General features: G+C 37.4%; 1 protein-coding gene across 2 annotated transcripts in view; it reads left to right on the top strand.

Moving 5' to 3' along the window:
* The window catches only part of UNC13C (unc-13 homolog C), a 605,313-nt gene extending 582,447 nt beyond the window's left edge, over nucleotides 1-22,866 (top strand). For both annotated transcript variants that reach the window (XM_032297403.1, XM_032297404.1), the window contains 3 exons: nucleotides 17,554-17,646; nucleotides 18,433-18,592; nucleotides 21,056-22,866. In XM_032297403.1, coding sequence (XP_032153294.1) covers nucleotides 17,554-17,646; nucleotides 18,433-18,592; nucleotides 21,056-21,341 — 539 coding nt within the window. In that variant the 3' untranslated portion in view covers nucleotides 21,342-22,866. The remainder of the gene's footprint in view (nucleotides 1-17,553; nucleotides 17,647-18,432; nucleotides 18,593-21,055) is intronic.
* Nucleotides 22,867-26,590: the final 3,724 nt, after the last annotated feature.

The raw sequence follows: 26,590 nt of genomic DNA, 5'->3' as shown, positions 1-26,590 counted from the left end.
TATATATGTGTGTGTGTGTGTGTGTGTGTGTGTGTGTGTGTGTGTGTATAATAGTGATTTCAACTTGCTTCCAACAATGGCATATCATTGTTGGAAGAAAGTGTAGAAATTTGAGATGGGTTGTATTCAAAGCTGTCTTGGGCCATATGCGGTGTGTGGCCCAGGGGTTGGACAAGCTTGAGCTAATGGACTAAGCCAGAGTAAACTCCTACATTCTCACAATTCTTTAGTTCCAAAGACACTTAATATGTCATGCAAAGAATATGAGTAAAATAAGTTAAATACGCAACAAACATGTATTGGTGACCTATATACAAGGAACTCTTCTGCATGCCACAGGGAATCCAGAGGGTAATGGGGTTTTTAATGTCAAAGAGAAGATAATCTCCTGGTCCAAAAGGCCAGAAACAAAATTGCTTAAAACCCAAATCATAACTACAAGAAAATTACAGGACAGTGCTGTGGGTCAAAGGAAAGGGAGAGCTCTCGATGGTAGAACTCAAAAGACCATAGAGGAACGGGGGAACTTGGGTAGGATTTGAATAGTCATACTCAGAAGAAAAGACAGTCACAAAATGTGGGCAAAGTGGTGCATCAGAGTCTTCCACAGCCTAATAAAAATTAACTTTCACTCTCTCAGCAGGAAAAAGTTCATTCAAATTCTGATGATCACAGAGAGTACAAGACGGTCTCTGTTCCTTATCCCTACGCTTTTTCCCTTTGGGGACCTGGTTGAGTGGTTCAGGCATCCATCTCTGTTTCCCTGTCCCCTGCTCCAAAGGAGTTTAGCAACAGGAAGAAAGAAATAAAATCATCCAGATGCCATCCTTAGGTCCACTGCCATTCACTTAAGAACCTGTTTCTCCTCAAAATGGAGACGTAGGAGCAGGCAAAGGTAAGGAAGTACTGGGGAGGAGCATGGCCTGGTCTCTGCTATCTGTTACAGTGATTTTCCGTCTCTCCCAACCACTGCCCCATCTTTGAAAAATCCGAGGAGTGGCTTGCACTCTCCTGGTAATAATTCCCTCCCTCTGTGAGCCCACAGCCAGCTCCCCAGTCCTCTCCTTGCCCTCCTTGCTAGCTCCTCTCTTGGCCATTTTATCCTGGCATAGACTGAACAGGCAACTGTCTCTTCCTCAGTTAGCAGGTGTTGAAAGGAATGAGTTCCTCAAGGGCCTCTGAGAACCAAGAAAGCATCCAAAGAAAGCAACCCTGTAGTGATTTCCATGTAGTTGTGGAGTCTGGAGGTAGAAGGGGATAATTTTATTTCCGAAACACTTTAATGACCATAGTAGCTTGTTAACACACTACTCAGCTTAACTAACACAATTGTTTCTAATTCTCTGAGAACAACAGATTAATTTCACTGGACTGACAGTGAGACAGAGTTAGAACAAGAATAGGAAGAAAATCCTCTCTCAGAGACACCTGTGCCTTCCATCCATACTTTCACTGAAGTGAGACACAGAAATAGCTTTTAAGTGGCCACCATAGTTATAAAATCAAGGAGGTAGAATATTTTCATATTTAGAGATGATCAGTAGATTATATGCTTTAAAATTTCCTAGTTTCATGGTAAAGCCATGAGCATATTTTAGAGGAAGCTCTAAACGTTATAATATTTTTATTTTGAGATTATCAATAGATCTTATGTTTAAGTATTTTAACCTTTATTGTAACATGCAGCACAGAACAAAGACATCATAGTTTTCTCTTGCTCATTTTCTTAAATGTAATGTCTTTTAAAGTCCCTTGAATTTACAAGTGCCTTCTGTACTTTATATCTTTTTAAGAGCAAGCATTGCTCCATTGTAGAGTCTCTGACAGCCTGGATTTTTCTGATTGAGATTGGACAGTCTGATTCTGCATGTCCTTCTGTGTTCCTGCAAGTTGGCCTCTGTGTCCAAAGACTGAACTCAGGTTTTATCATTGAGGCAAGATGATAGGTAGGATCAGTGGGGAGATTTCATAGAGGCTCTGGTGCTTCTGTTCTTTAGTCCTTCTTCCATTCCCATGCATCTCTTCCACATAGACACCAATCACAGAAATAACTGATGGCTGTTGGTGGCACCTCCTGCATTCTGCAACTTTGGGATTCAAGGAGTTACCTTGACACCTATCTCATGGTCAATGTTTTCCTTGGGTTTCTGCCTTCAATAAGTAGTTGCTGCTTTGAGTGTTTCTGTGTGGATTTGGGAGGATCCAAAAATTGGGCTGCCATCTCTCACACATCTTCCTAGCATTCTGACAAGTATGACTCTTTTTTAATCATACTGAATGCATTTTGAAGGCATTGATTCCTCAGTTCTTGAGAAAAACACTTGACACAAATCGCTTTACTGGCAGCTTTTGAAGAACACACTCTGTATATTGAAAGATGCTTATCTGGTCGTTCATTCTTCCACAATTATATTGCTGCCAGAACTGTTCATAGCACTGCATTCATTCGGAGACATATATAGAAAATCATATTCCAGTGTGGATCTGTAAGCATTCCCACCCTTGAAATCGTTCACATGTGGATAGTAAAAATATAAAGAACTGGCCAGGTGCAGTGGCTCACACCTGTAATCCCAGCAGTTCAGGAGGCCAAGGCAGGCAGATCGCTTGAGGTCAGGAGTTCGAGACCATCCTGGGCAACATGGTGAAACCGTCTCTACAAAAAAAAATAATAATAATAATACAAAAATTAGTCAGGTGTAGTGGCAGACAATTGGAATGCTAACTACTTGGGAGGCTGAGGCAGGAGAATCACCTGAACCTGGAGGCAGAGATTGCAGTGAGTTGAGATCGCATCACTGTACTCTAGTCTGGGAGACAGAGGAAGATGCCACAAAGCAAAGAACTTCTGTCTCGATAGACTTTAGTGAAAGCTTACACCTGAGCATGGTTTGTTTTTTTTTTCCTACCTGACTTTGAGTGCAGGCTTTCAACTGTTTTTTTTCGAGTGCAGCTCTAAATGTTTTTTCCCACTTATTCAGAGCCCGTGATCTCCTCTCGCTTCAGATGCCTGGTGCTTGGTTTTCCAGGCGTTGATCTGCTTCTGATGCTTTCACCCTCAGTTTATTGATGCGAGAGCAGAACTCGTGACCATCACTCTATGGAGTCGGCCTTTTCTTCACCCTACACTGGACTCGTTTGCCTCTGTTGTCATCCGTGTCCTGGCATTCATTGTATATATCACAGTGCAGCCGGATGACACTGTCACGTGTTATTTGCAATTTCTGAAAGTATGAGTTAAAGAATGCTTAATTTCCCACCATGTAGATAAACTAAAATGTATTTAGTTGTACACCTAATACCTGTAGGATACTTTCAGTTTTTCAATTAAGAAACACAAAGTTTGAAATGACTTTTTTTCTTAAACCAGGAAAAAAAAAAAATAACCACCTGTAACACATCTGAGTTTAGGTACTTAGTTTATTGTAAACATTTTATGTTGAGAGAGGCAACAGAATACTGTTGAGTATTCTCAGAGTAGCAGTTTTGGGGATCACTAGTACCTCTCTCTTCAAGGGGCTAATCTTCCTGGAGAACTCCCTGATTCCTCAGTAAAAGCTCCAATTGCAAATATTGATTCCAGAAAATAAAAGGCCACTCCTGTGAAGTCAGACTCCCCACTGGTCTGGTCTTGTCACCTGTACAGTGAGCATTTCCTCTAAGTCCACTTTATTTCTGGTGGGATAATATTTCAACACCCTCTTCCAGTGCCGGCACAGGGCAGTACTGTGGCAGCTGTGTTCTGCAGAACTTGTCCAGATGTTATTATTCTGTTGGGACTGTGAAGAGGAATGCCACCCTAGTAGACAGCAGGAGAAATCAAAGAAAGTGGAGTTCTCCTTGGCTTAAAATGTAAAGTCTGAAACCTAATAAACGCTCTGGACCCAGGGCTACCTAATTAGCAAATCTGCACATCCTGCAAATGTACCCCGAAACTTAAAAAATAAAGTATAACTGGAGACAGTGGGGGGAAGCTTTGTTCTGTATGTTGAGATGGGTAATTTCCTCATCTCCAAGGGATGTTGCATCAGCAGGAGAACTCCTTGGGGGTTTAGTCCCAGCTCGGAGTTAGGATTCACTGCCTGACATAAGAAACAACAGCTGCTGGGTAGTAAAGGTGAAGGCAGAAGTGATCAGTGGGAATCTCACAAACAGGTAAACAGTGGCCCCAGGGCAGGGTCCATCAGCAATCAGTTTGTCTCAATGGCAGCTTATTCTGTTCTAACTGGATCAGACAGCTGAGTCCCAAGAGGGCCCAGTGTCCTTAGAATGACAGCTTGAACAGTGCAGTGTAGAATCACTCAAATTGGTTGTAAGCCTACCCTAGCACTCTGAGCCAAACCCCAGTCTGAATGAGGTGGTCCTCCTGTGTGCTTCCAAAGCCCGTTGTGTTGCCTGTCATAGCAGAGATCTCACTGGATTTTGCCTACTTCTCTATCCTTCCAGGAGCTTAGAAGCTCTCATAGAAACTTTGTTTTGTTTTGGTGCCCCTATACTTGCAGTTCTTGACCTTGGCTGCCTATCAAAACCACCTGGAGCACCTTTTTAAAAAATGTAGATGCTGGAGTTCCACTCCTAAAATTCTAATGTAATTCTCCTAGCATGGAGCCCACCCTTGTTTTAAAGTACCTTGGGTGTTGCCAGTATAGAGTGAGGGTCAGGAATCATCCTAAACAAGTTTTAGTGCTTGAGATGCGGGTGCCCAGTGAATGTTTGACGGAGGATGACTGAGTTAGTCTTGAATTCAGTCAACCAGGATGCAGCTAGAACACAGCAGGATCTGGTCAAACCTCTATTATTCGATGGGTTAAATGCTTTGCTTGCAATATGCTGTTCCTCTTTCTCCTTAATAACAGGCAAAATTCATGAACCTTTACTCTCGGTATAAACAATCATTCATAGACATTTGGCCAGTGGTACTTGCAACTATGGATGACAAGTCTTTGCAAAGACTTTGCAAGGAGCCGACTGTTATACTCTGGGCAGAGCATTGTCTGTCTCTGCCTTCTTTACGAAGCCAAAGGCATCTGTGTGTAAAACCATTATATGGCATTGCTAGGCTACACCTGTTTCCCACTTCTGGTAAGAAAGCCTTTGGAAAATAAAACAAATCTGTCTTTGGCTAATGCTTTGTCATTGTTATTAAAGTATAAAAGAAAAGCACATTCAGTAAGCAAAAATTCTATTACTTGTCATTGTAACAGATCTTCTTAGAGTCTACATTTCATTTCTCTGAAGTTGAATCAGTATCTTGCTTTTCAGCACAGATTTCTAGCAAGAACCTAAGACTTGGAATTTTATTCACAATGACACAATACGATATGACAAGCTTTGCAAAGTTTTCCAAGATTTGACAAAACCAATTTATAGCTTGAAAAAATTTATTTTAAAATACATTTAAGAATGCCTGTGTTCCATATTTGATCAGTAGATAACTTCAGAGATCATACGATCCTATGATTCATCCGGAGGTTTGTTAGGGGAACCTAGGGAGTCAAACTTAATTTGTCATTTAGTTAGCTTTAATTTTTAAAAAAGAGAAACTTCAGCTATGCAAGTGCACTACACAGACCCAGAGTTCTGAACGTATCTGGTTTCAGAGTGAGTATGCTGTAGAAATAATGTTCGTCACCAGCGTTTGAGGATTTGTGTGCGCTGTACTAAGTGCTTTATATTGTTCAATCGTCACAGTACCATTAAGAGGAAAAAAGTTTCATTTTTCAAATGAGGAGACTAAGGAACTCCTCAGAGTCATGCTGAGTTAGGAGCTAAATGTCAATCTTGGGCATCTGACCCCAGAGCCTGTGGTTTTCAAACTCTCTGCTGTGCTCTGTTACTACTAGAACAAAGAGGGGCTGAAGGTGCTGAGTTAGCCACAGGAATTACACAGATAAGTATGTCAGATACTCTGTCCTCGGAGAGCTTACAACTTACAACCGAATTGGAAATATGTGTATTTTGTATGCAAATGACTATAAGCAAAATAGAAAATACTAAGCTTTAAATGAATTATAAACAGTCATGGTCTCTAAAGAGCCTATTTCCTATGGAGAAATCAGGGAAGTTTTTGTGGAAAAAAAAATGGCATTTTACATTATCTTGTAATCCTTAATTTACTTTTTTAAAGCTTTAAAAAATATTCAATTTGACTTAAAGGGGCTGATACCTAGTTTTATGACAAATCCTGTGTTATGAATGCAACTATGGTTGATGGTGACAGAGGTATGATAGCAAATAGGTTAAGAGTAGAATGAATGTTAAGAATGCGACAGAACCAAGCCACAGATCACAGGGATGTATTGGGCCACAGAAATTACTAGAAGCCAGTGTTTAAACTTCAGAACACTGTTTGTTATTTCTCTTTCTCCATTCTTGTTTTCCCCTTTTCAGAGTCAGTTCAACACACTCTTTAGAAAGAAAAACTATCTTCTACCTGGGAGTTCCTCAGCACAGTTTGAATTTAGCAAGTTGTTAGAGTGACATTCCTTGCAGTGAATATAGCATTTGGAAGTTGAGATGATTTCGTTTTTATTTTTTAAATGCTTGAGACAGTGTATCAGTTCATTCTCATATGGCTATAAAGAACTGTCTAAGACTGGGTAATTTATGAAGATAAGAGGTTTAATAGAGGCAGAGTTATGCAGGCTGCACATGAAGCATGGCTAGGAGACCACGGGAAACTTACAATTACGGCAAAAGGCAAAGGGGAAGCAAACACATCTTTCCTTGGCAGAATAGGACAGAGAAAGTAAAGCGGGAGGCGCTACAGACTTTTAGACAAGCAGATCTCATGAGAACCCATTCACTATTGCAAGAACGGCAAGGGGGAAATCTGCCTCCATAATCCAATCACCTCCCACTGGGTTCCTCCGCAAACACTGAAGATTACAGTTTAACACGAGATTTGGGTGGGGACACAGAGCGGAACCATATCAGACAAATAGTTGTTTTTATTTTTGTGTGTTTATTTCATAACTTAAGATCTCCTCAAAAGGTGCATGCCTTGCATTTATTTGAGAAGACAAAAAGCCAGTTTCTCTCCACTAAACAGATGAAGTTCACTTTTGAAAGACAACAGCATTATCAGATAAATCAAAAAACTGAAATCATGTCTATGTATTCCAGATACTTTCCCGAAAAACAACTTGTATTTGTTCTATGCTGTCCTTGCTGAATTATGTTAGACTAGACCAATTCTTGATTTAAAAATTCAGACCAGTACATTACCAAGCCCTATTGCCTTTTCTGTAGGATAGTTAATTTCTATGTTCCCGCTTCCTACAGAGTGGCTGCTTCAAAGTGGTAGTTTCAATATTAGCTTCTAATGTTTCTGGGGTGCTTTTTTGTCTCTCACAATGAAGTCTCTTGTATTAAATGAGTTCTCAGCCAAATGATCTGAACCCCGGGAACTGCTGCTGATAAGTGTGGTCATGTCTTAGATGTGTTTGCATTGTTGTCCGTAAGGAAGCTGATTTCTTTTCATTTTTTTAATGGCTTTTTTACTGCTGCTGCTTGAGTATTGTGCTGAGTGAGCATTCCTGATTGATTACTGGAATGAAGTCAGTTCTGTCTTCTGCTGTCATCCAGGTACCAATTATTGGATCACTGTGCTCCATCTACCCATTGATGAACACTACCAATTTTCCTCTCAACACTGTTCAGTTGCTTACTCACATGCTCACAAAGTTGGCAATTTGTTTATGACAGTTGCTTGGCGGGATGGATAACATCCCGGTCAAAATGACTGAACCACATTAATCATGTATGTATTCACCAGATAGGGAAAACACAGGGTTTTAAATCAATGAACTGAACTTACCATCTATATTTTCCTGCCCTAATTTTCTGATTCTTTTTTATGTTTAAATATTTTAATTAACAAGTGCTAGGTGTTTCTTAGAAACAATTCAGATAATATGAGAGTGTACGACAGCAAAACTAATACATTCTGCCAACACCATCTCTGTATGCATTAAGTTTATTCTCTCAGAATTTCAATCATACATGTATAATACTTCTTCCTTCCCCCTAAAATCAGGTAACATGCATGTTAGTGCAGTCTCAGACTGCTAATAAAGACATATCCGAGACCGGGTAATATATAAAGGAACAATGTTTAATTGACTCACAGTTCAGCATGGCTGGGGAAGCATCAGGAAATTTATAATCATGGTAGAATAGGAAGCAAACATGTCCTTCATATGATAACAGGAAAGAGAAGTGTTGAGCAAAGGGGAAAAAGCCCCTTATAAAACCATCAGATACTGTGATAACACACTCACTGTCATGAGAAAAGCATGGATGTAACTCACTGCCTCATGATTGAATTACCTCTTACCAGGTCCCTCCCATGATAAGGCGAGATTATGGGAACTATAATTCAAGGTGAGATTTGGATGGGGACATAGCCAAACTGTATCATTGCATATCACAGTATGTTTAAATAGATCTTTTTTGTATATAACATATAGAGTTCCTTCATTTTCAGTGTGAATTCACACTAAAAGAGTATGAATTCACAGTATTTTGTGTGATATATGATGATGTACTCACTATTGTACTACTTTTACAGGTTGTCTTTAGTTTTTTTGAGATGGAGTCTGGCTCTGTCACCCTGGCAGGAGGGCCATAGTGTGATCTCGGCTCACTTCAGCCTCTACCTCCCAGGTTCAAGGAACTCTCCTGACTGTGCCTCCCTAGTAGCTGGAATTACAGGCATGTGCCACGCTCCCAGCTAGTGTTTTGTACTTTTAGTAGAGGTGGGGTGTCACAGTGTTGGCCAGACTGGTCTTGAACTCTTGACCTCAGGTAATCCACCTACCTCTACAAATGTTAGTCATATGTGCTTTTGTGTATTTATCCAAGTGTTTCTGTAAGGCAGGTTTATAGAAAATTGTTAGGTAAAAGAGAGTGAATAGTTCAGTATTTTTTTAAAAAACCCAGAATTATAGCTAGCAACTTAGAAGTGATAATTCATTTAATCTTTACAACAGTTGAATTAGGTAAGTACTGTTACTCCTATTTTACAGATGTGGGAATTGAGATTAAGTAACTTGCTCAAGGTTACCAAGCAGATATGCAAAGAAGCCTGGATTCAAACCCAGGCAGTTTGGCCTGGAGGCCATCACATACTTTCTACATATAGTGTGTCACGATTAGGTTTCGTCTCCAAAATTGAAATTTTAGTGACCAGTTTTTGTATCAGTCATTCTGTTTGACCAATAGTATTATTAAAAATTGTATACTTTTTTTTTTAATTGTACTTTCTACTCTGGGGTACATGTGCACATCCTGCAGGATGGTTGCATATGTGCATACATGCCATGGTGGTTTGCTGTCTCCATCCCTCCCCCACAGCTGCCCCATCACCTACATCAGGCATTTCTGGCTGTGTTACTCCTCCCCTCCCCTCCCCTAGCCCTGTGAGTGTTGTTCCCTTCCCTGTGCACAAGTGTTTTCATTGCTCATCATCACCTGCCTATTAGTGGAAAGACACAGTGTTTGGTTTTCTGTTCTTGTATCAGTTTGCTGAGAATGATGGTTTCTAGATTCATCCATGTCCCTGCAAAGGACATGAACTCATCGTTTTTTTATGGCTGCATAGTATTCCATGGTGTATATGTGCCATATTTTCTTTGTCCAGTCTATCATTGATGGGCATTTGAGTTGGTTCCAGGTCTTTGCTATTGCAAACAGCGCCGCAATGAACATATGTGTGCATGAATCTTTATAATAGAATGATTTATTTTTAAAATGTAGCATTAAAACTATTTCACTTCTGGCGTAACTTCATGATGTAATAGGTTTGATCAGAGAGAATAGAGAGAGAATGGAGAGAATAGAGTAGCTACAAGTGGCCAGCAGTAGTGTTGTTTGGAGTGACTGGGGAAGCTATGCAGAGACGGCAGAGCTTGAAAGTGGAAGTATTTGCATATGTGGAAGGAAGGCTTGTAAAAAGGGATATCGTTGAGTGTGGTAAGAGGTAAGTTTAGTTGTAACTGATAGGAGAACAATTTCTAAAGCTTAGAATTGAATTTAAAATTTCTACTCAGGTCAGTAAGAGCCCTCAGGTTTAGAAGGAGGTATTAACAGTGGTAGCAGGACTAAGTTTCCATTAAATAAAATGAAATAAAGACTAGAACAATGGGCATGATTTAGTTAGTGCTTAGGGTCAACAAGTAAAAGTAAGAGAAATCTCATGTGATTGCCAAATATTTGAGCTTGAACAGTAGGAAAATGTTACCAAGGTTGAAAATAGGAAGGTAAGCACTTGGAGGTCTTTTGAGGATATGATAAATCAACTTTGAGGTTCCACTAAGATGAAAACTTGAAAAGATAATCTTAAGATCAGGGTAGGTGCTAACAAGACAAATATTTAAAAGATTAAAGTTTGAGGATAGCAGAAGGAGAGTGGAAAGCCAAGAGTTCACATTAGTGGATGGCACTTAACAAAAAGCTAAAAGAAGAGACCAAAGAAGCAACAATAAGTAAACAGGGAGGCCCAGGAGAAAAGGACTGCAAGAAAGTAATTGACCACATGCAGCAATCTTTGTCCTTGGTATTCTGCAGTTTTACTTTGATGTGTGTTTCCTTTTGTTTATCATTGAGGAGGTACATGATGCCTCTGGAATCTGTGGCTTTGTGCATTTCATCAATTTTGGGAAATTCTTAGCGAATATCTCTCCAAATATTGCTTTTCTTTACCCTGTCTCTCTTTGAACTTACTCTAAATTTTTCTAATACTTTATATTCTGTTTAACATTTCCCTTGATTTGGTTTTGTTCTGTGTCCCTGCGCAAGTCTCAGGTTGACTTGTAATCCTCAGTGTTGGGGGAGAGATGTAGTGGGAGTGATTGGATCATGGGGGTGGCTTTCCCCTTGCTGTTCTTGTGAAAGTGAGTGCGTTCTCACAACATCTGTTTGAAAAGCATGGGGCAGTCTTTACTATCAAGGACCTGAAAAAACACATATAGCTGGCTAAAAAAGGTATCACTGCATCTTCCCATAAATAATAGACTCGAGTAGTTCTATTTTTCACAAAATCTCCAGCCTTAGGTGTTGTATATGCTAATGTGATAGGCAATACTAGATACCTTATTTAAATGTTACACATTAATCACTTAAATTTCTTCTGGTGACTTAGAGTTTACTTACAGGACTTCTGTATACATTAAGGATAGAAACCTTCTGTCGGTAACATCTTTTGCAAATGTTTTCTGTTTACGTTTGGGATTTGATTTCAAGTTCCAAAAGATTTTCCACATACAGGTATCAAATGATTGTCTTTCTCACTGACATTTTTCCCACTACTATCTTAAACATACTGGATTTCTGTGCCACTTCTGCTAGTTTGTCTGGCTATTTATTTAAGTCCAGGATATTTTATAGAAATAATGTTTTTGTCTTTAATAAGTTCTTAGTTACTGTAATAGTATTTCTTAATGAGCGTTGGATTTGTTGGCGGAAATTATGATTAGAACTTAACAAACCAACAACTAAACATGCAAGTAAGTGACATCCACGAGGTATTTTGTTTTAATGGTACACAGGTTTCTTTCTGAATTATTAAGTCTAAACCATATTTCATTGTCTCATTTTTTTTGTAACTTACAGAAACTCTTATTAGTTTTTGCATTTAATATAAGCATATTGTCACAAAAAAACGTTGCTATTTTCAAGAGTTATATTGTCTTTTATTATTGCCTTTATACATATTTTCAAACCAGTTCATTTATTCTAATTTTGCATCATCTTATTACATTTGTTGTAAAGGGCAATTTTTAATGATTTACATGTGGATATGAAATTGGTTGTTGTATGAATTCGTTCAATGGGGTCCTAATGTCATGCTCTTCATGTCACTTTTAGGTAAAGCTGAATAATTGTAGAGAAATATCAAGGTGCCAATTTCCAAATTAATCTATAAATTAAATACAATGATCAAAATCTCAACAGGTGACATATTCAAAAATGTCTATTAAAATTGTGTTGCTATATTTATTAAACATTAACAGGAGAATTCATAATCATAAAATACTCGTGAATGAGTATACTAAACAGTAGTTTAAAATAAGTGATAAACCTCAGAAACAATACATAGTGAAATAAAACAGTGTGCAATGATCAGTAAATACAAGTATCAAAACATTCAAGTGTAATAGTTTCTGAATTCATCATAACGGAGGAAGAGAACTCTTGGAGCCTTAACTATTTCTATAAAATCTTCCTTTTTAAAAAGCTAAAAATCAAAATGGAGATATAAAACATGATAAAATGCCAGGCTTATAACCTCAGTTTATCATGTTTAATTTAAAATATATCTATCTTTTAAATAATACTCCTAACTTTTCTAATTTTGTAACTATGTGTATTTAGCAAGTATTTATCTAGTACTTACTGCATGCTAGGAACTGTTTCAGGCAGTAATTAAACATTTGTGACCAGGGCAAAGATGTTTCCCTTATGGAGCTTATACTTTGGTTGGAGAAACAATTGCGCATTGCAACATCAGAAGTGCCTGAAGAAAAATGAAATAGAGTCAGAACTTCAGTCCAATTTCCTAGTGCCTCAGCTCCTTTCACTAATAGCACAAGTAGTTCCCCACAGGGACTTGGTGGAGAGAGGTTGTTGCTTTCCTTGTGTCAAATATTATATTTCCTTTTATGAAACTTTACATAGTATCAGGTCAACTGTGGACCTAATTTTTTAGACTGTCTATCGTTGAAAAGCTGTCTTTTCATACTTCCATTATTGCTAGTGTCTTACTCTATTTTAACACCGTGTGGCATAGAACTTGTACCGTTGCTAATATCTACATCCCAAACTCTCAAGACTTTTATAATTAAAGAACTGTCACGAGCATCCCTGAGCTGCCATAGCGCAAATTCTAGGCTCTATAAGCATCTATTCAAAGAATTTGAATCTCTTTGAGTCCATAATTTCCATGCAAATACAGTAACTTCCCTTTGTAGCTATCATGGAACAAGAAAAAATACTTTTGTGCAGCAGTAACATATAGAGCAATACCATCGCCCACTGCCATGGTTCCTACAATCCAGCGCCTCCAGTCTTTGTTTTATTTACACACAAGGAAAAACTGGCTAGATTAAAATGCTAGGATCATATAGTGTCTCTCTCATAACTAGGTATTGGGTCATTTCCTCCTGAATTTTACGAGGAAAAATACAGCTGTCTCAGAATCCTCGTCCTTTTCTGCTTGAATAATTATTATTATATTAAAAATTATAATATATATTATTGTATTAAAAACATTTTGCCCTTTATCTGTGAAATGTAAACATTTCATCCACATGTATGCTGGTATAGCTTATGCTTTTCTAATTTTTCTGAAATTGAACTCTTCCAAAAATTTAAAACTTTTAGCTTAAGAAATTTTCTTTGGTACATTTAATGTCTCTATTTTTTAAAATCTTGATTTAGGATGCTGTTTTCATAGATAAGCTTTGTCCTCTTAGTTCTGAAGATATTATCTTTTTCTTGTTTTATAGAATTTTTGTTTCAGGTGCCCTTTATTGGGTTTTATATGCTCACTCCTCTTCAAATGAAAAGATCTTTATTTCTTCCTTCATTTCATGATTTATCCAGTAGTCATTCAGTAGCAGGTTGTTCGGTTTCTTTTTATTTGTGCAGTTTTGAGTTTCTTAATCCTGAGTTCTACTTTGATTGCACTGTGGTCCGACAGAGTGGTTGTTAGGATTTCCATTCTTTTGCATTTGCTGAGGAGTGATTTATGTGGTGCATTTTAGAGTAAGTGTGATGTGGTGCTGAGAAGAATGTATATTCTGTGGATTTAGGGTGAAGAGTTCTATAGACGTCTATTACGTCCTCTTGGTGCAGATTCGAGGTCTAGTCCTGGATATCCTTGTTAATTTTCTGTCTTGTTGATCTAATATTCTATTTAGAAGTAGACTTTTCAATGTGTATGTGAACTCAATTAACCTTAGCCACTGTTTAAATTTTGATTGGGTACATGACACGTACAGGCATGCAATGTGAAATAAGCACATCCTGGGGAAGGGACCATCCATCCCCTCAAGCATTTATCCTTTTACTTACAAAATGTACAATTAAGCTATCAACAAGAGGGTCTTACTTCTTCAGTAACCTTTGGTTACTGACAGATAGAGTGGTCTGAAGCCAGGGGTGTGGGGATGCATAGTCCCTAGACTAACTTCATCTGAACTAGCTTGGTTCCCATTACCACATTTATGTACTTCAGTGACTACCAAGAGGAAGACATCCTGAAGCCCTTATCCTTCAGGATGCATTACTCCCTAGTCTCTGCCTGCCTATAATGCCTGCTGGGAATACACACTTTGGGAGAGAATCTTTTTTAGGCCTCTCTCTGCTACACAGTCATGTTTGCTACTAATCAGGATGCATGAATAGATTTGAGAGATGCTGATGGGTCCAGTTAAACAGATAATGACTGTCGGCATGTGAAACAGTTCTCAGACATTAGTTGGGGTTGAAAGTCGTTTGCCTTGTTTTCCCCTAACTGCTGTGAGTTTCCAGGTAGGAACGAGTAACAGTGGTTGGCCAAATCCACATGCTACCTATTTCCCAAGTTCTGCTCCTGTTTGACAGTCTACCCCATTCTCTGTATTGCAAAAGACAAGTTCAGTGGAAAGCACCCAGAACTGAAAATAAAAGTTACCACTAATACTGCCCCTATTATTGGAAGTTGTTCAAAATACCAAGTCTCAGCTTCTTTATGTCTAAAACAAAAAGACTGGAGCAAATGATTTCCAAGACTTCCTCTAGCTCTAAAATTTTTCTTTAAAAAAATCTATATTTTTCAATCCTAAAATATTTAAACAACTTAGGATAACTAAATTTCCCAAAGCCATTCTACCTACATGGTGACTTACCTCAAGGATTTCTTATTAATCTCTGATCAATTTCTCAGCAACACACTTCAGCGAACTGTAGTCATGAAGACTCAATATAGGTAGTAAATATAAGCTGTCTTGCCGGGCCTGTAATCCTAGAACTTTGGGAGGCCGAGGTGGGTGGATCACCTGAGGTCAGGAGTTCAAAACCAGCCTGGTGAAACCCCATCTTTAAAAAGAAAAAATATATAAGCTGTTTCAATTAGCAGTATGTTTAATATTCATAGAGTCCAAGGAAACAAAATTAAGTATGTCTTTACATAATTGCTGTGGAGTTGGTGACATATACCAATGTTCCAGTCAATGATGTAGTGCATTTCAACAGTGGTCCCATAAGATTATAATGGAGCTGAAAAAATCCTTTCAGTATAATAACATCGTAGCTCAACACACGTCTGTGGTGATGGTGTAAATAAGCGTGCTGTACTGCCAGTCATAAAAAGTACAGCAATAAAATTATTTACAGTTAGAAAAGACTTCATCTGAACTAGCTTGGTTCCCATTACCAGATTTTAAAAGCGACGTGGAGGGTCCTGACCATGTGTAAGCCTCAGCTATGTCCGTCCCCCACCCCAACCTATATTTGGCATTTCCCCCTGTCTTATCCCTCCCCAACCTCCCCACTGCCTGCTGTCCCTCCTCTATTCCCCACCAACAGACCCCAATATGAAAAAACACACACTTAGAAAAATCACACACTGGTAGGGTGTATAAATGGAAGACCACAGACAAGCAATTTGAGAAAGGAAAAACTTATTGTATATGTTTAAAAAGTCCCTTCCTGGTCTTCCTCCATAACTAAGGGCAGCAAACCAAAACTTACATGTTGTTCTACTTAGAATGTTATGGCAAGTTGCAGCCCTTTGGCATGTAACAATCCAGGTTCACACAGCAGTAGTTACTTGTGCTGCTAGAAAATTATTCATTTCTTAAAGTTTCATTCTGCTCACATTAAAGCTTTGATTCAAAGCTCTATTCTCAGCTGGGCATGGCAGCTCACACCTGTAATTCCAGCACTCTGGGAGGCCCAGGCATGGTGGTGCACACTAATAGACCCAGATACTTGGGAGTTTGAGGGGGAAAAATCCCCTGTCAATTGAAGTGAGCTATGATGGCACCACCTCACTCCAGCTTGAGCAACAGAGCAAGACCCTGTCTCCGAAATAAACCAACCAAACAAAAAAAGTCTCTCCCAAAGCAGGCTATAATCGTGTCTTCAGTAGTACAAAAAGTAAATGAGAAACATGTGACCTCCTCTCATGCACACCTGCCCTCTCTCCCCTGCTGGTAGTCTTCCTGGTGGGGGGGAGGAAGGAAAGAAAAAAGGTGACTCCATTCAGTGGTGACCTGCGGTGGTGAGGCAGTCATTGTCTATTTGGCTAGTTTGAAGGGATGTTCTAATTCTTATGTCCAAAGTGACCACTTTCTATCTTCCAGTCCTTTTATCATCAAATGGCTGTGGCAAGGAGAGAGGCCCTTGTGGTGAATTGGCTCATCTCAGCAGGTTGTGTTGAAAGGGTCTAGCGGATGATTCTCTCACGACAGAAACGGAAAGTCTCTCAGAATCTTTTGTTCTGGGCTTTCCTTATTAATGTCATACATTGCAAATGAGATTGCAAAAGTTACGATCTCTATGGGTAGAAATTAAAATTCCACATAACTCTGCCAAAAGCACTATGCTTTTCAGAGCTTTACTGTAGATAAACTTGCAACATGCTAATGATTCATTATAGTTTATAATAGCAAGGAATTAAAAACAATTGAAATGTGGTTAATCTAATGGATTACAGGTCGAACATTACTGTTTTATTTTCCAAGCATGTAGTCTCTGAACATTTACTTTGTAGGGAGTTCAGTGATATTCTGGGCCATATAAAAGAAAGTGGCAGCTTTATCTACACTGAACTGCAATGACCTCCATGATATATTTTTAGGTGAAAAGATAAAGACATGGTAACGAATAGCTAAAGAATGTGCTTCAGTTTGGAGAAAATTCTCTATGTTCCTAAATATGTTAATGTGCATATACTAAGAGGTTGGTGTCATCCTCATTTTTTTTAATTTGTAAAAGTTTAAGAAGCTTAAGAAAATAGGATCATAGAATCGGTGCTGTGATTGGAATTCATGTTTATCTGAACCCAAATCACAGGCCCTTTCCAATATAGAGCTGACTTTTTAAAATGCTATCAGTAGATGTCACCAATAAATTACAACAATTTATTTATATGTTGATCTCTCCTGGCCAATGATAGTTTCATGAAGGTAGCTACCCTACAACGCTACTTTTCTGTTCCCAGTGCTCTGGTATGGCACACTGTAGAAAAGTTCTTAAAGTAATAAAAAGCAATGCTGCATCCTTGTGTGCAAGTAAGTGGCTAGTAAATTAACCACAAATTCTTTGAAACTCCAGATAGTAAACAGAGTGTCTTATGATTTCTGCAGGCCAAATGAAATTTCAGTTCAATGGGCTAATTATTACATCCAAGCCTGAAACTTGCATATTTATCATCTGCTATTTATCCTCTGCTATTAAGGGAAAAAATCATTTCCAATCATACATTTTAAGTCTTATGCATAGAATGAAAGTGTCCATTATTAACTAGTCTGAAAATTCAGGCCGGTAAACTTTGCTTACTTTCAGGTCATTCCTCCAAAGATGCAGTGGGTCAGATATCTGTTCACGTAGACATCACTGCCACCCCAGGAACCGGCGATCATAAAGTCACTGTAAAAGGTACAGTTTGGGTCTAAATAAATCAGACAGCCTACCAAACTTCTGCAGCATTACTGGTATCAGCAATGTAACTCTTTTTGCATTTAAAAACATATGCATAATTACTTTAGGGCATGCTCTAAATTTCCCAAAGAAATCCGAACTTTTGATCTGAAATAGAAAAATATCAATGGCACTGATGCCTAGCCTGCATTATTCAAGATTTTTAATACACTGATTAAATTTCCAAAGTTCAAGTCAGTCTGGTCTTAATATTCACCTAACCAATTTCTTTTTCTATGTGATTTCCAACAGCTGGCTTAGAGTTTTTTATAATGAGTGGCTCGATTTTGTTGGTTTTTGAATGCAGGGGTCATTTCAAAAATGAAATTAGAGGATTAACGTTTTGTTCAAAATACACTCATTCCATTTTTATATTACTCACGTCAATGCCCACTTTGAGCAAAAACAGGGCTGCCCACTATATTTCAGAATTGCATTACATATTGAATCTTTAAAAGTAAAATAGATCTATTTTAGAATAGATTGTAGACAGTACTATATACTGTCCATTTCCTTAAATATTTTTGAAAAATATATTGCCCACATGTGAAAATTTAATGAATCTTTTGCCAGTGTGCATTCCAGAGAGGAACTAGGATTTTACTGTCTTGGAGTACAGTGTCTTGTCATTGGGATCAGGGCACTATTAAATCCAAGTCATGGCTTTATAAATCACTTTTAAAAATACACTCTTAGTTTCCACACATTTGTTTGCTAACATGCGTATTTCCTTTCCTGTTTTAGTGATTGCTATTAATGACCTAAACTGGCAAACCACAGCAATGTTCCGCCCTTTCGTGGAAGTTTGTATACTGGGACCCAACCTTGCAGACAAGAAGAGAAAACAAGGAACAAAAACAAAAAGCAACACGTGGTCACCAAAGTACAATGAGACATTTCAGTTGTAAGTCATCAACCCACCTAACTTATTCCACCAGGCAATTGTTATTGTACAGCCGACCTTATGGAGGGAATCAGAGTGGGAAGGGCTAAGGAAAATGAAGAAGGTTATGTTTTTAGGTCTTTTCCATTCATTCAGTATTAGCCATGTTATTAGCCATGTATTAGCCAATGTTATAGTTACTGGGTGTATGTATCATAGGACATTTCTGAATGAATCTTTTGTAATGCACGCATGGAAGTTACTTTAGCATACATTCCTCATCTGTAGAAAGTCACGAAAATATTTCATATAATATTAAATACCATATGCAGAAATATTTGGTAAGTACTATGACTAGCTCCTTTGCCAGGGTGGTCAGGGAAGCCTCTCTGAGCCTGTGACTTTTAAACTGAAGAGCAGAACATTTCAGATGAAGGGAAATAGCTAGCCTGGCATTGTTTAAGCAGCAGCACATAAATAGGTATAGCAGTGAGATGCCATTCTAAGTTCAGTAGGTGAAGGCTTTTCAAATGAAGAGATGAACAATTTGACTTACACCTTTATCATGTTTGTTGTGTACAGAAAAATTATACAGCAGTACAACCAAATACGTAAAGATCGGTTAGAAGATTATTGCATTAGTCCAGGCACTAGCTATTAGTGACTCACCAGAACGTAATGGGGAGATAGATGTGGAAGATTCTGAATAACATATTGAAAGTAAATTCTTGCCATAGGCAGAACACGAAAGAGTAATCCCCAAGACGGCTCCATTTAGAGTAATTCAAAATGAGTTTATTTACAAAAAACTTTACAAAGTGGTAAGTATAGGGACCTGTGGCTAATAGACACCAGGCAGTTACCACTCTTATGCCTGGAAGGAAGAGAGGAAGAGTCAAAGTGAAAACTTGGTGTCTACTCAGCCCTCAGCCACCTTGAAAGCAGCACTGATATTCCATGGAGGCAAACAGCCTCACAGGCAAAGAGCCAGGGAAATAAAGACCTGACCTCACTCCACTCACTGCAGACCTCTTGATGGGGTTCCCTTTTGGCCAAAATCTACTGGGAGCAAGAAGAAACCCTACTGAGGTAGTCCCAACAGATGAGTTTACTATTTCAAACTGCAAAAAGCAGGGTGGATTCACAAGGGAGCAGGATGATTTTGGCATGAGTAGTTGGGAAGATAGTAATTTACCAAGATGGAAGATAAAAATTTTGTCAGGCTCTCAAAAGATGTCATTTAATTCTATAAATAATCTAACCTAGGAAGGGAAACAGAAGTTACAAGACCTAGGAAAAAGCCCTAAGGATTTACACAAAAACAGTCCGGTACAGGTTAGGATTTCTGTTCATGGTTTCCCATATTCCCTTCAGCACTCTGTTCTGAGTACTTCACTCTCTTATTATTTGTTAAAACTCAACTATCCTACTCTATCAAAAGGGTCCTAATAGATCACATTCCCTGCTAATAAAGCAGCTTACCACATTTCACTACTTACCCCAAAACCTGGACCTAGCTAAAGTTTCTTCAACATGTAACACAGTGAGACACTTTTTAATTCACGGGATTTGATTCCTATCATATTTTGCTCTTCTACTCTTATCCCCTAGGCTTTCATTTTCTTTCACATTATTTCGGATTTCTCTAAAGTGCCAAGTTTAGTTACCAAGGTTGCCTGCAAATGGAAGTTTAACTCTGCAAAATGTTTCATCAGAAAAACAGTCATTCGTAAAAGGAAGGAATTTGAAAGCTGGTTCTGCTGAGGGTTAAATGTACATTCATTAGAAAGTCAACAATATGAGAATGAACAAAAAATAAGGGGTGGAAGAAGACTATATCTACCATATCACTACTCAGCGTTCTTTATTATGTTCAGTTCTGCACTGACGAGCTGGAGGTTGTTAGGATAGGCGACACACCTGACCGGTCTAACTGTTGCCATAGGAAAGAATCACCAGGTTCTGCTGGATCTGATTACTCTAGAGAGCTGTATCCAATTTAGCATCTTGTGAATAGTGCTTGATGGGCTATGCAGTGTATTTCCCCAAGAAAAGACTCCTAGATATAATAGCTTCTCCAGGATTTGGAGGTAAAGTGATACTGAAATGGCATAGAATTCTACCAAGAGGTACCCATTACCTTGCCCTACTCTCCATGACCCTGTCCAACTCCATCGTACCCACAATCAGGAGACTCTGCCTCTAGCGATTAAGTACAACATTGTATCTTAATTCCCATTTTTTTCTGCCTATGGAAAAAGTCATTTTAAAATTAGCTTTCTAAGTGAAATTTAAGGGGTTAAAATACACTGATGTTCTATTTGCCAACATAATAATCAGATCCAATGTATACAACTTTCAGCAGTATTTTAGAACCATATTGGTGGTGTCTGTAGACATACAGGTGTCTTATACTGGTTCTAAAATAGGGTGCCTAGAGGAGGTAAAGTTTTTGCTCAAAATTTGTATTTTTAATCCACACAGCATTCTGGGAAAGGACAATCGACCAGGGGCTTATGAACTTCATGTCTCAGTTAAGGATTACTGCTTTGCCAGAGAAGATCGAATTATTGGAATGACAGTGATTCAGCTACAGAACATAGCAGAAAAGGGAAGCTATGGGGCATGGTATCCTCTTCTGAAAAATATCTCTGTGGATGAAACTGGTTTGACCATCCTTAGAATACTCTCTCAGAGGACCAGTGATGATGTGGCTAAAGAATTTGTAAGACTTAAATCTGAAACAAGATCTCCTGAAGAGAGTTCTTGAAACAAACACTGCAAGCTAAATTCGTAACTATAATTGTTTGACTACTGCATGCATGTGCAAATACAGGGGAATGTTTATTTCAGTACATTTCAATGTTTGCCAGTACTCATGTACAACGTCTACAAGGTATGTGAAAAACCTGCTGAACTTTTATACTAATTCTGGTCTTTGGAAAATAAATGTTCCATGAAGTGCCAAAATTATGATGTGAAGTGAAATATCAAGAACACCTTATAAAATTTATTTTGTTTCCTTACCAATTTCACATTCATTAGTTTTAAAAACTAGTCTTCTCAGTTTGCCCATCATTTGTCTTTGTTAAATTGGTTTATATTGCCCAAGGTATTGACCATAGATCAGAAAACATTTATTACTCAATTTCCATTTCATTTACTTACCTCATTATAGATGTCTTACAAATACCCTTTTCTACCATAACTAGAAATGCAGTCACTTCTAGAAAGCATTTGTAATTTTATAGTTGCAGATATATTGTGATTTTTGCATACAAATTAAAATAGAAAAGGTGGGAAATATTTTCTGCTGACCAGTTTCCAACCTTTCTGAAATATCACTGTGAAGAAATGCTATTAAAGCAAACTTACACAAAGCAATGCTAGAGTTTGTTAACAATGTTTGATATATATTGACAAAACTTTGTTCTTTAAAACTGCCAAGGTCACATCACATTTGTAAAAATGCAAAGTTGATGCATTTATCATATAGTGTTATGTCTTGCCTATACCATATTTCATTCTTTAAAAAGTCATTGGGTTAACAGTTTAGAAATGGGACGGAAAGTTTACTTACTAAAATACCTGTAAGTAACTATATTGTTGTTATCTTCCCTCTGACAGTTATGACTATTTCCTTAACTCTATAATCAGTTCGATGCTTTCTTTTAAAAAAAATACTCAATGATTATTACTGAATGCAGTATTATTATGTATTGTACTGATGCCAGAAGTCATGTTTTCATCCATTTAGTGAAAAAATAGTAAAATTAAGTTGGAAGAAATTGCTTACAATTTTGTAATTTGTACTTATAAGCCCTAAATGCATCAGATGCAGTAGAACAATGTAATACAGCTTGGTACCTAAAAATACACCTAAGTTGGTTTTTCACTATAAAACAGTTTATGAATATTTGCATTTTCTGTATTTTTATGATTTAACTTTTTAGAGTCTATGCCAAACTATATGGCTGTAAAAAACAGTACTTTGTAATTATAACTTATGGTCATAACTGTTAGTGGACTACTTACAGAAGCAGAAACAAGAACCTGTTATATTAACTGTGCTTCATGAACAAGCTGATCTAATATGTTAAGAACAGCAGATATTAGTATCATGACTGTCAGAACCATTCTGCTACTGACTGACTGTGAAATCACACACCAGTGAGGTTGGCTAATTCATGTTAAACTGTTCGGCCATTGCTTTGTTAATGACTTCTCTAAATACATAGCGTGATGCGATCCTCTGGCATATGCTTTAATAAATGGATGCATACTCAGCACATGCAGTATTGTACCTTCTGCCTTTTTATTTCATTTATGCAACATCATCTTATTATTTAGGAATACAAACTCCAGGCTCTTTTGAGAATATGTAATATATTTGTAATAATATTTGGTTCTAACATCCCATTAAAAGTTTAGATGTTAGAATGGCTACAATTAAAAAGTCAACAGATGCTGGCAACATTGTGAAGCAAAGTGTCTCTACACTGCTTGTGGGAGTGCAAATTGGTTCAGCTATGGTGGAAAGCAATGTGGTGATTACTCAAAGAACTAGAAGCAGAATTACCATTTGACTGAGTACATACCCAAAGGAATATCAAACACGTATGTGTATTTCCACTGCAGCACTATTCACAATAGCAAAGATATGGAACCAACCTAAATGCCCATTAACAGTAGACCACATAAAGAAAATGTGGTACATGAATACTGTGGCATACTATGCAGCCATAAAAAGAGTAAGATCATGTCCTTCTCAGTGTCTTGGATGGAGCTGGAGGCCATTATCCTAAACAAACTAACACAGGAATAGAAAGCCTAATACTACATACTAAATGACAAGGACGTATGGATGCTAAGGGGGAACAACAGACGCTGGCCAACCTGAGGTCAGGAGGAGGGAAAAGATAACAAAATATCATGTACTAGGCTTCGTACCTGGGTGACACACAATTTACCTATACCATAAACCTGGACATGTACCCCTGAATCTAAAATAAACAAAAGTCTGCAAGTGTTGTGTTCCTAAAACCACTATATATTGTAATGATGAAAATAAGGAAGAACTAATGTATCTACCTCCATAACGCTAAATGCCATTTAGCGCCATGAACAAAATTCAACATTCTACATTGTCAGAAACTTAAATTATAAAAAGTTTTCATCAATTATTTGAAAAATTTATACTATATTTGTTATATTTTATAGAACATTGACTTAAGCTCTGTAGGGGCACATTAACGTCATAGCATGATACATTTGAGTAAACAGCAGTCAGGATTTGCACTGATCACTTTAAATTGAGCAAGGTATTTTTTCCCCACTACAAGTTTAATTGCATCCAATTATTCTGTCTTTCAAAATATATACAATATTTATCAAAGGCCAATAGTGGCAATGTGAATTAAGTCTATTTATTACTATCATAAAGTACAAGTACTAATTTTGAAACGATTACAAATTCTGTAGGCGTTGCTTTCCTCTCAAAACACAAGTATTACCGTTGTCTTCGGAACAAAGCCTGTTGTACTGATTTACCCAACTTAGAAGTCACTCTAAGGTACCCAGTGATCTCTGTCAACTGAGTGCTGCACTAATGTGTATAACAATTTAGTGATATTATTCTAGATGAAATAGACAAAGGCAAATCTCTGTTACTCATCTATAAAGAAACCTCACATTACAAGTTTTTAAAAATATACATGTAAATCAAATTTAGCAAACACAAAGTATTAAACCCAGAGTGGAGAATTTGGTATTCGAAAGAATTTGAATGCATTAAGACTGTCCATCTCCTAATAGATGTTCAATCAATGTGCAACCTTCTAAGTCATGGAGACATTGTCAAGATTATGAATTGTTATGCTTAGATAAAATTAACCATCTGTGATTTACGGAAGGTTGGAAGTTGCACTGGTAGAGTATGGAGATTAAAATTAAATTTTTAATACTTTCAGCTGGCTGTAAAAACATTAAGTAATTGAGTTGTATTCTCAGATCAAGAAACTTAAGGAATAAAATTTTAGAACTTAAAAAAAAAAAAAGATAAGTAATCAGATGTCTCTATTACAACCTGCTCTAATTTATCAACTTCTAGGATAATTTATACCTTCAATTTACCTTAAATGAGGCACATTTACAAATGACAATTCTAGCTTAATGTCTTTTATTTGGTCTTTTTTAAAAACAATGCTTGAAACAAGATTTTCTCCCTCTAATTTCTCTACATTACATAAAGATACGACTATACTAGCTAGCACCTTTATGGACTAATATAGCAGGTTTAATCTTTATACTCTAACAATAAATTATCATACTTCTACACGACTCAGGGAAGATCCTTGCATAAATGTATAATTCCACCTACCTAGAAGAATTCTTGGATACAAAGGCAAGAGATTGCCCTCCCCTAATGTTACCTGTGTTTATACTCAAGTCCTCTGTATGAAATAGCTGCCCCTTTGCTCTTTTGACTCCCTGGGCCTCCACTGATCACTTATCTCTCTGGTTCAGGCTTCTAGAGTGTGATTTTTAGAACAAAAAACAAGGACAGCTGATAAGACAGAGGATCAATTCCAATTTGTGCATGTTAAATAATACATATTTAAAGGTGCTCATGTTTTTTTCACATGACAACTTTAAAATCACGATACATATATAATCCTTTGGCACGTTATGGTTTAATTGGTGTTTTTTCTCCCTTAATAGTCCATAAAATAATGGTTCTTTTTATAATGAGTGACTTCTAGGAGTCAATAAGGATATGTATTTAAAAATATATAAAAATTGATGAAAATAATGCTTGTCTATTTTGAAACATAGTGTGGCTGAGCATTGGTGGCTTACACCTGTAATCTCAGCACTTTGAGAGACTGGCAGGCAGGTTGCTTTGAGCTAAAAAGTTCAAGGCCAGCCTAGTCAATGTGGCAAAACCCCATCTCTACAAAAAAATACAAAAATGGGTTGGGCATGGTGGCATGTGCCTGTAGTCCCAACTACTTGAGAAGGTGAGGTAGGAAAATCGCTTGAGACTGGGAAGCGTAAGCTGCAGTAAGCCAAGATGCATTACTGCACTCCATCCTGGACAACAGAGTGAGACTCTGTCTCTCTATCTCTCTCTATATATATATATATTTTTTAATTTTCATATACTAAAATTATCTCTTTCGCATACATTTCTATCTTCTGACAAACGCACAGTCATGTATCAATCACAGCAGTCAAGATTTAGCATGATTCCAATCAGGACTCAACATTCCATGTTACCACTTTATAGACAAACAGTTTTCCTACCATCAACCCTCTGCAGCACTGATCTATTTTGGTCCCTCAAATTTTGTGTATTCCAGAATGTCATATAAATAGAATTATCCATTCACCAATTACTCTACTTACACTGTTTGTTTGGCAGTATTATGGACAAGGCTTTTATAAACATTCACATACAGGATTATGTGTACACATGTTTTTATTTTTCTAGAGTAATTACCTATTAGAGAATGATTTATAGGTCTTATGATACATATATGTTTAACTTTATAAGGCACTATCAAACTTTGCTTAAAGTAGTTGTAAAATTTTACATTTCCAGCAATATATGAGAGTTTCACTTGCTCTGCATCTTTGCAAGCACTGGTTATTAACTGTTCTTTATTTTAGTTCTTCTAATATACACATAGTAGCATCTCAACATGGCTTTCATTTGTATTCATCTGAGGACTAGAAACGCTGGCTATCTCTGTATGTGCTTATTTGACATCCATATGTTATCTTTAGTGAAGAATATGCAAATCTTTGCCCATTTATTTAATGAGTTGTTTCATTGTTGAGTTTGGGGACATATTTGTGTATTCCATATACAAATCCTTTGTCAGATACGAAATTTGCAAATACTTCATCCCAGTCTATGGCTACTCTTTTCACTTTTATGACAATCTCTTTCAGAGAACAAAAGGATTTACTTCAATGGTCAAATTTGATGAAGTCATTTTTCTCTTTTATGGATCA

The sequence above is a fragment of the Sapajus apella genome, unplaced genomic scaffold, assembly GCF_009761245.1.
Source record: "Sapajus apella isolate SASKATOON/1434 unplaced genomic scaffold, GSC_monkey_1.0 scaffold37, whole genome shotgun sequence".
Classification (NCBI taxonomy): Eukaryota; Metazoa; Chordata; class Mammalia; order Primates; family Cebidae; genus Sapajus; species Sapajus apella.
Note: the sequence above shows the minus strand (reverse complement) of the source record. Positions and strands in the feature narration are given on the sequence as shown.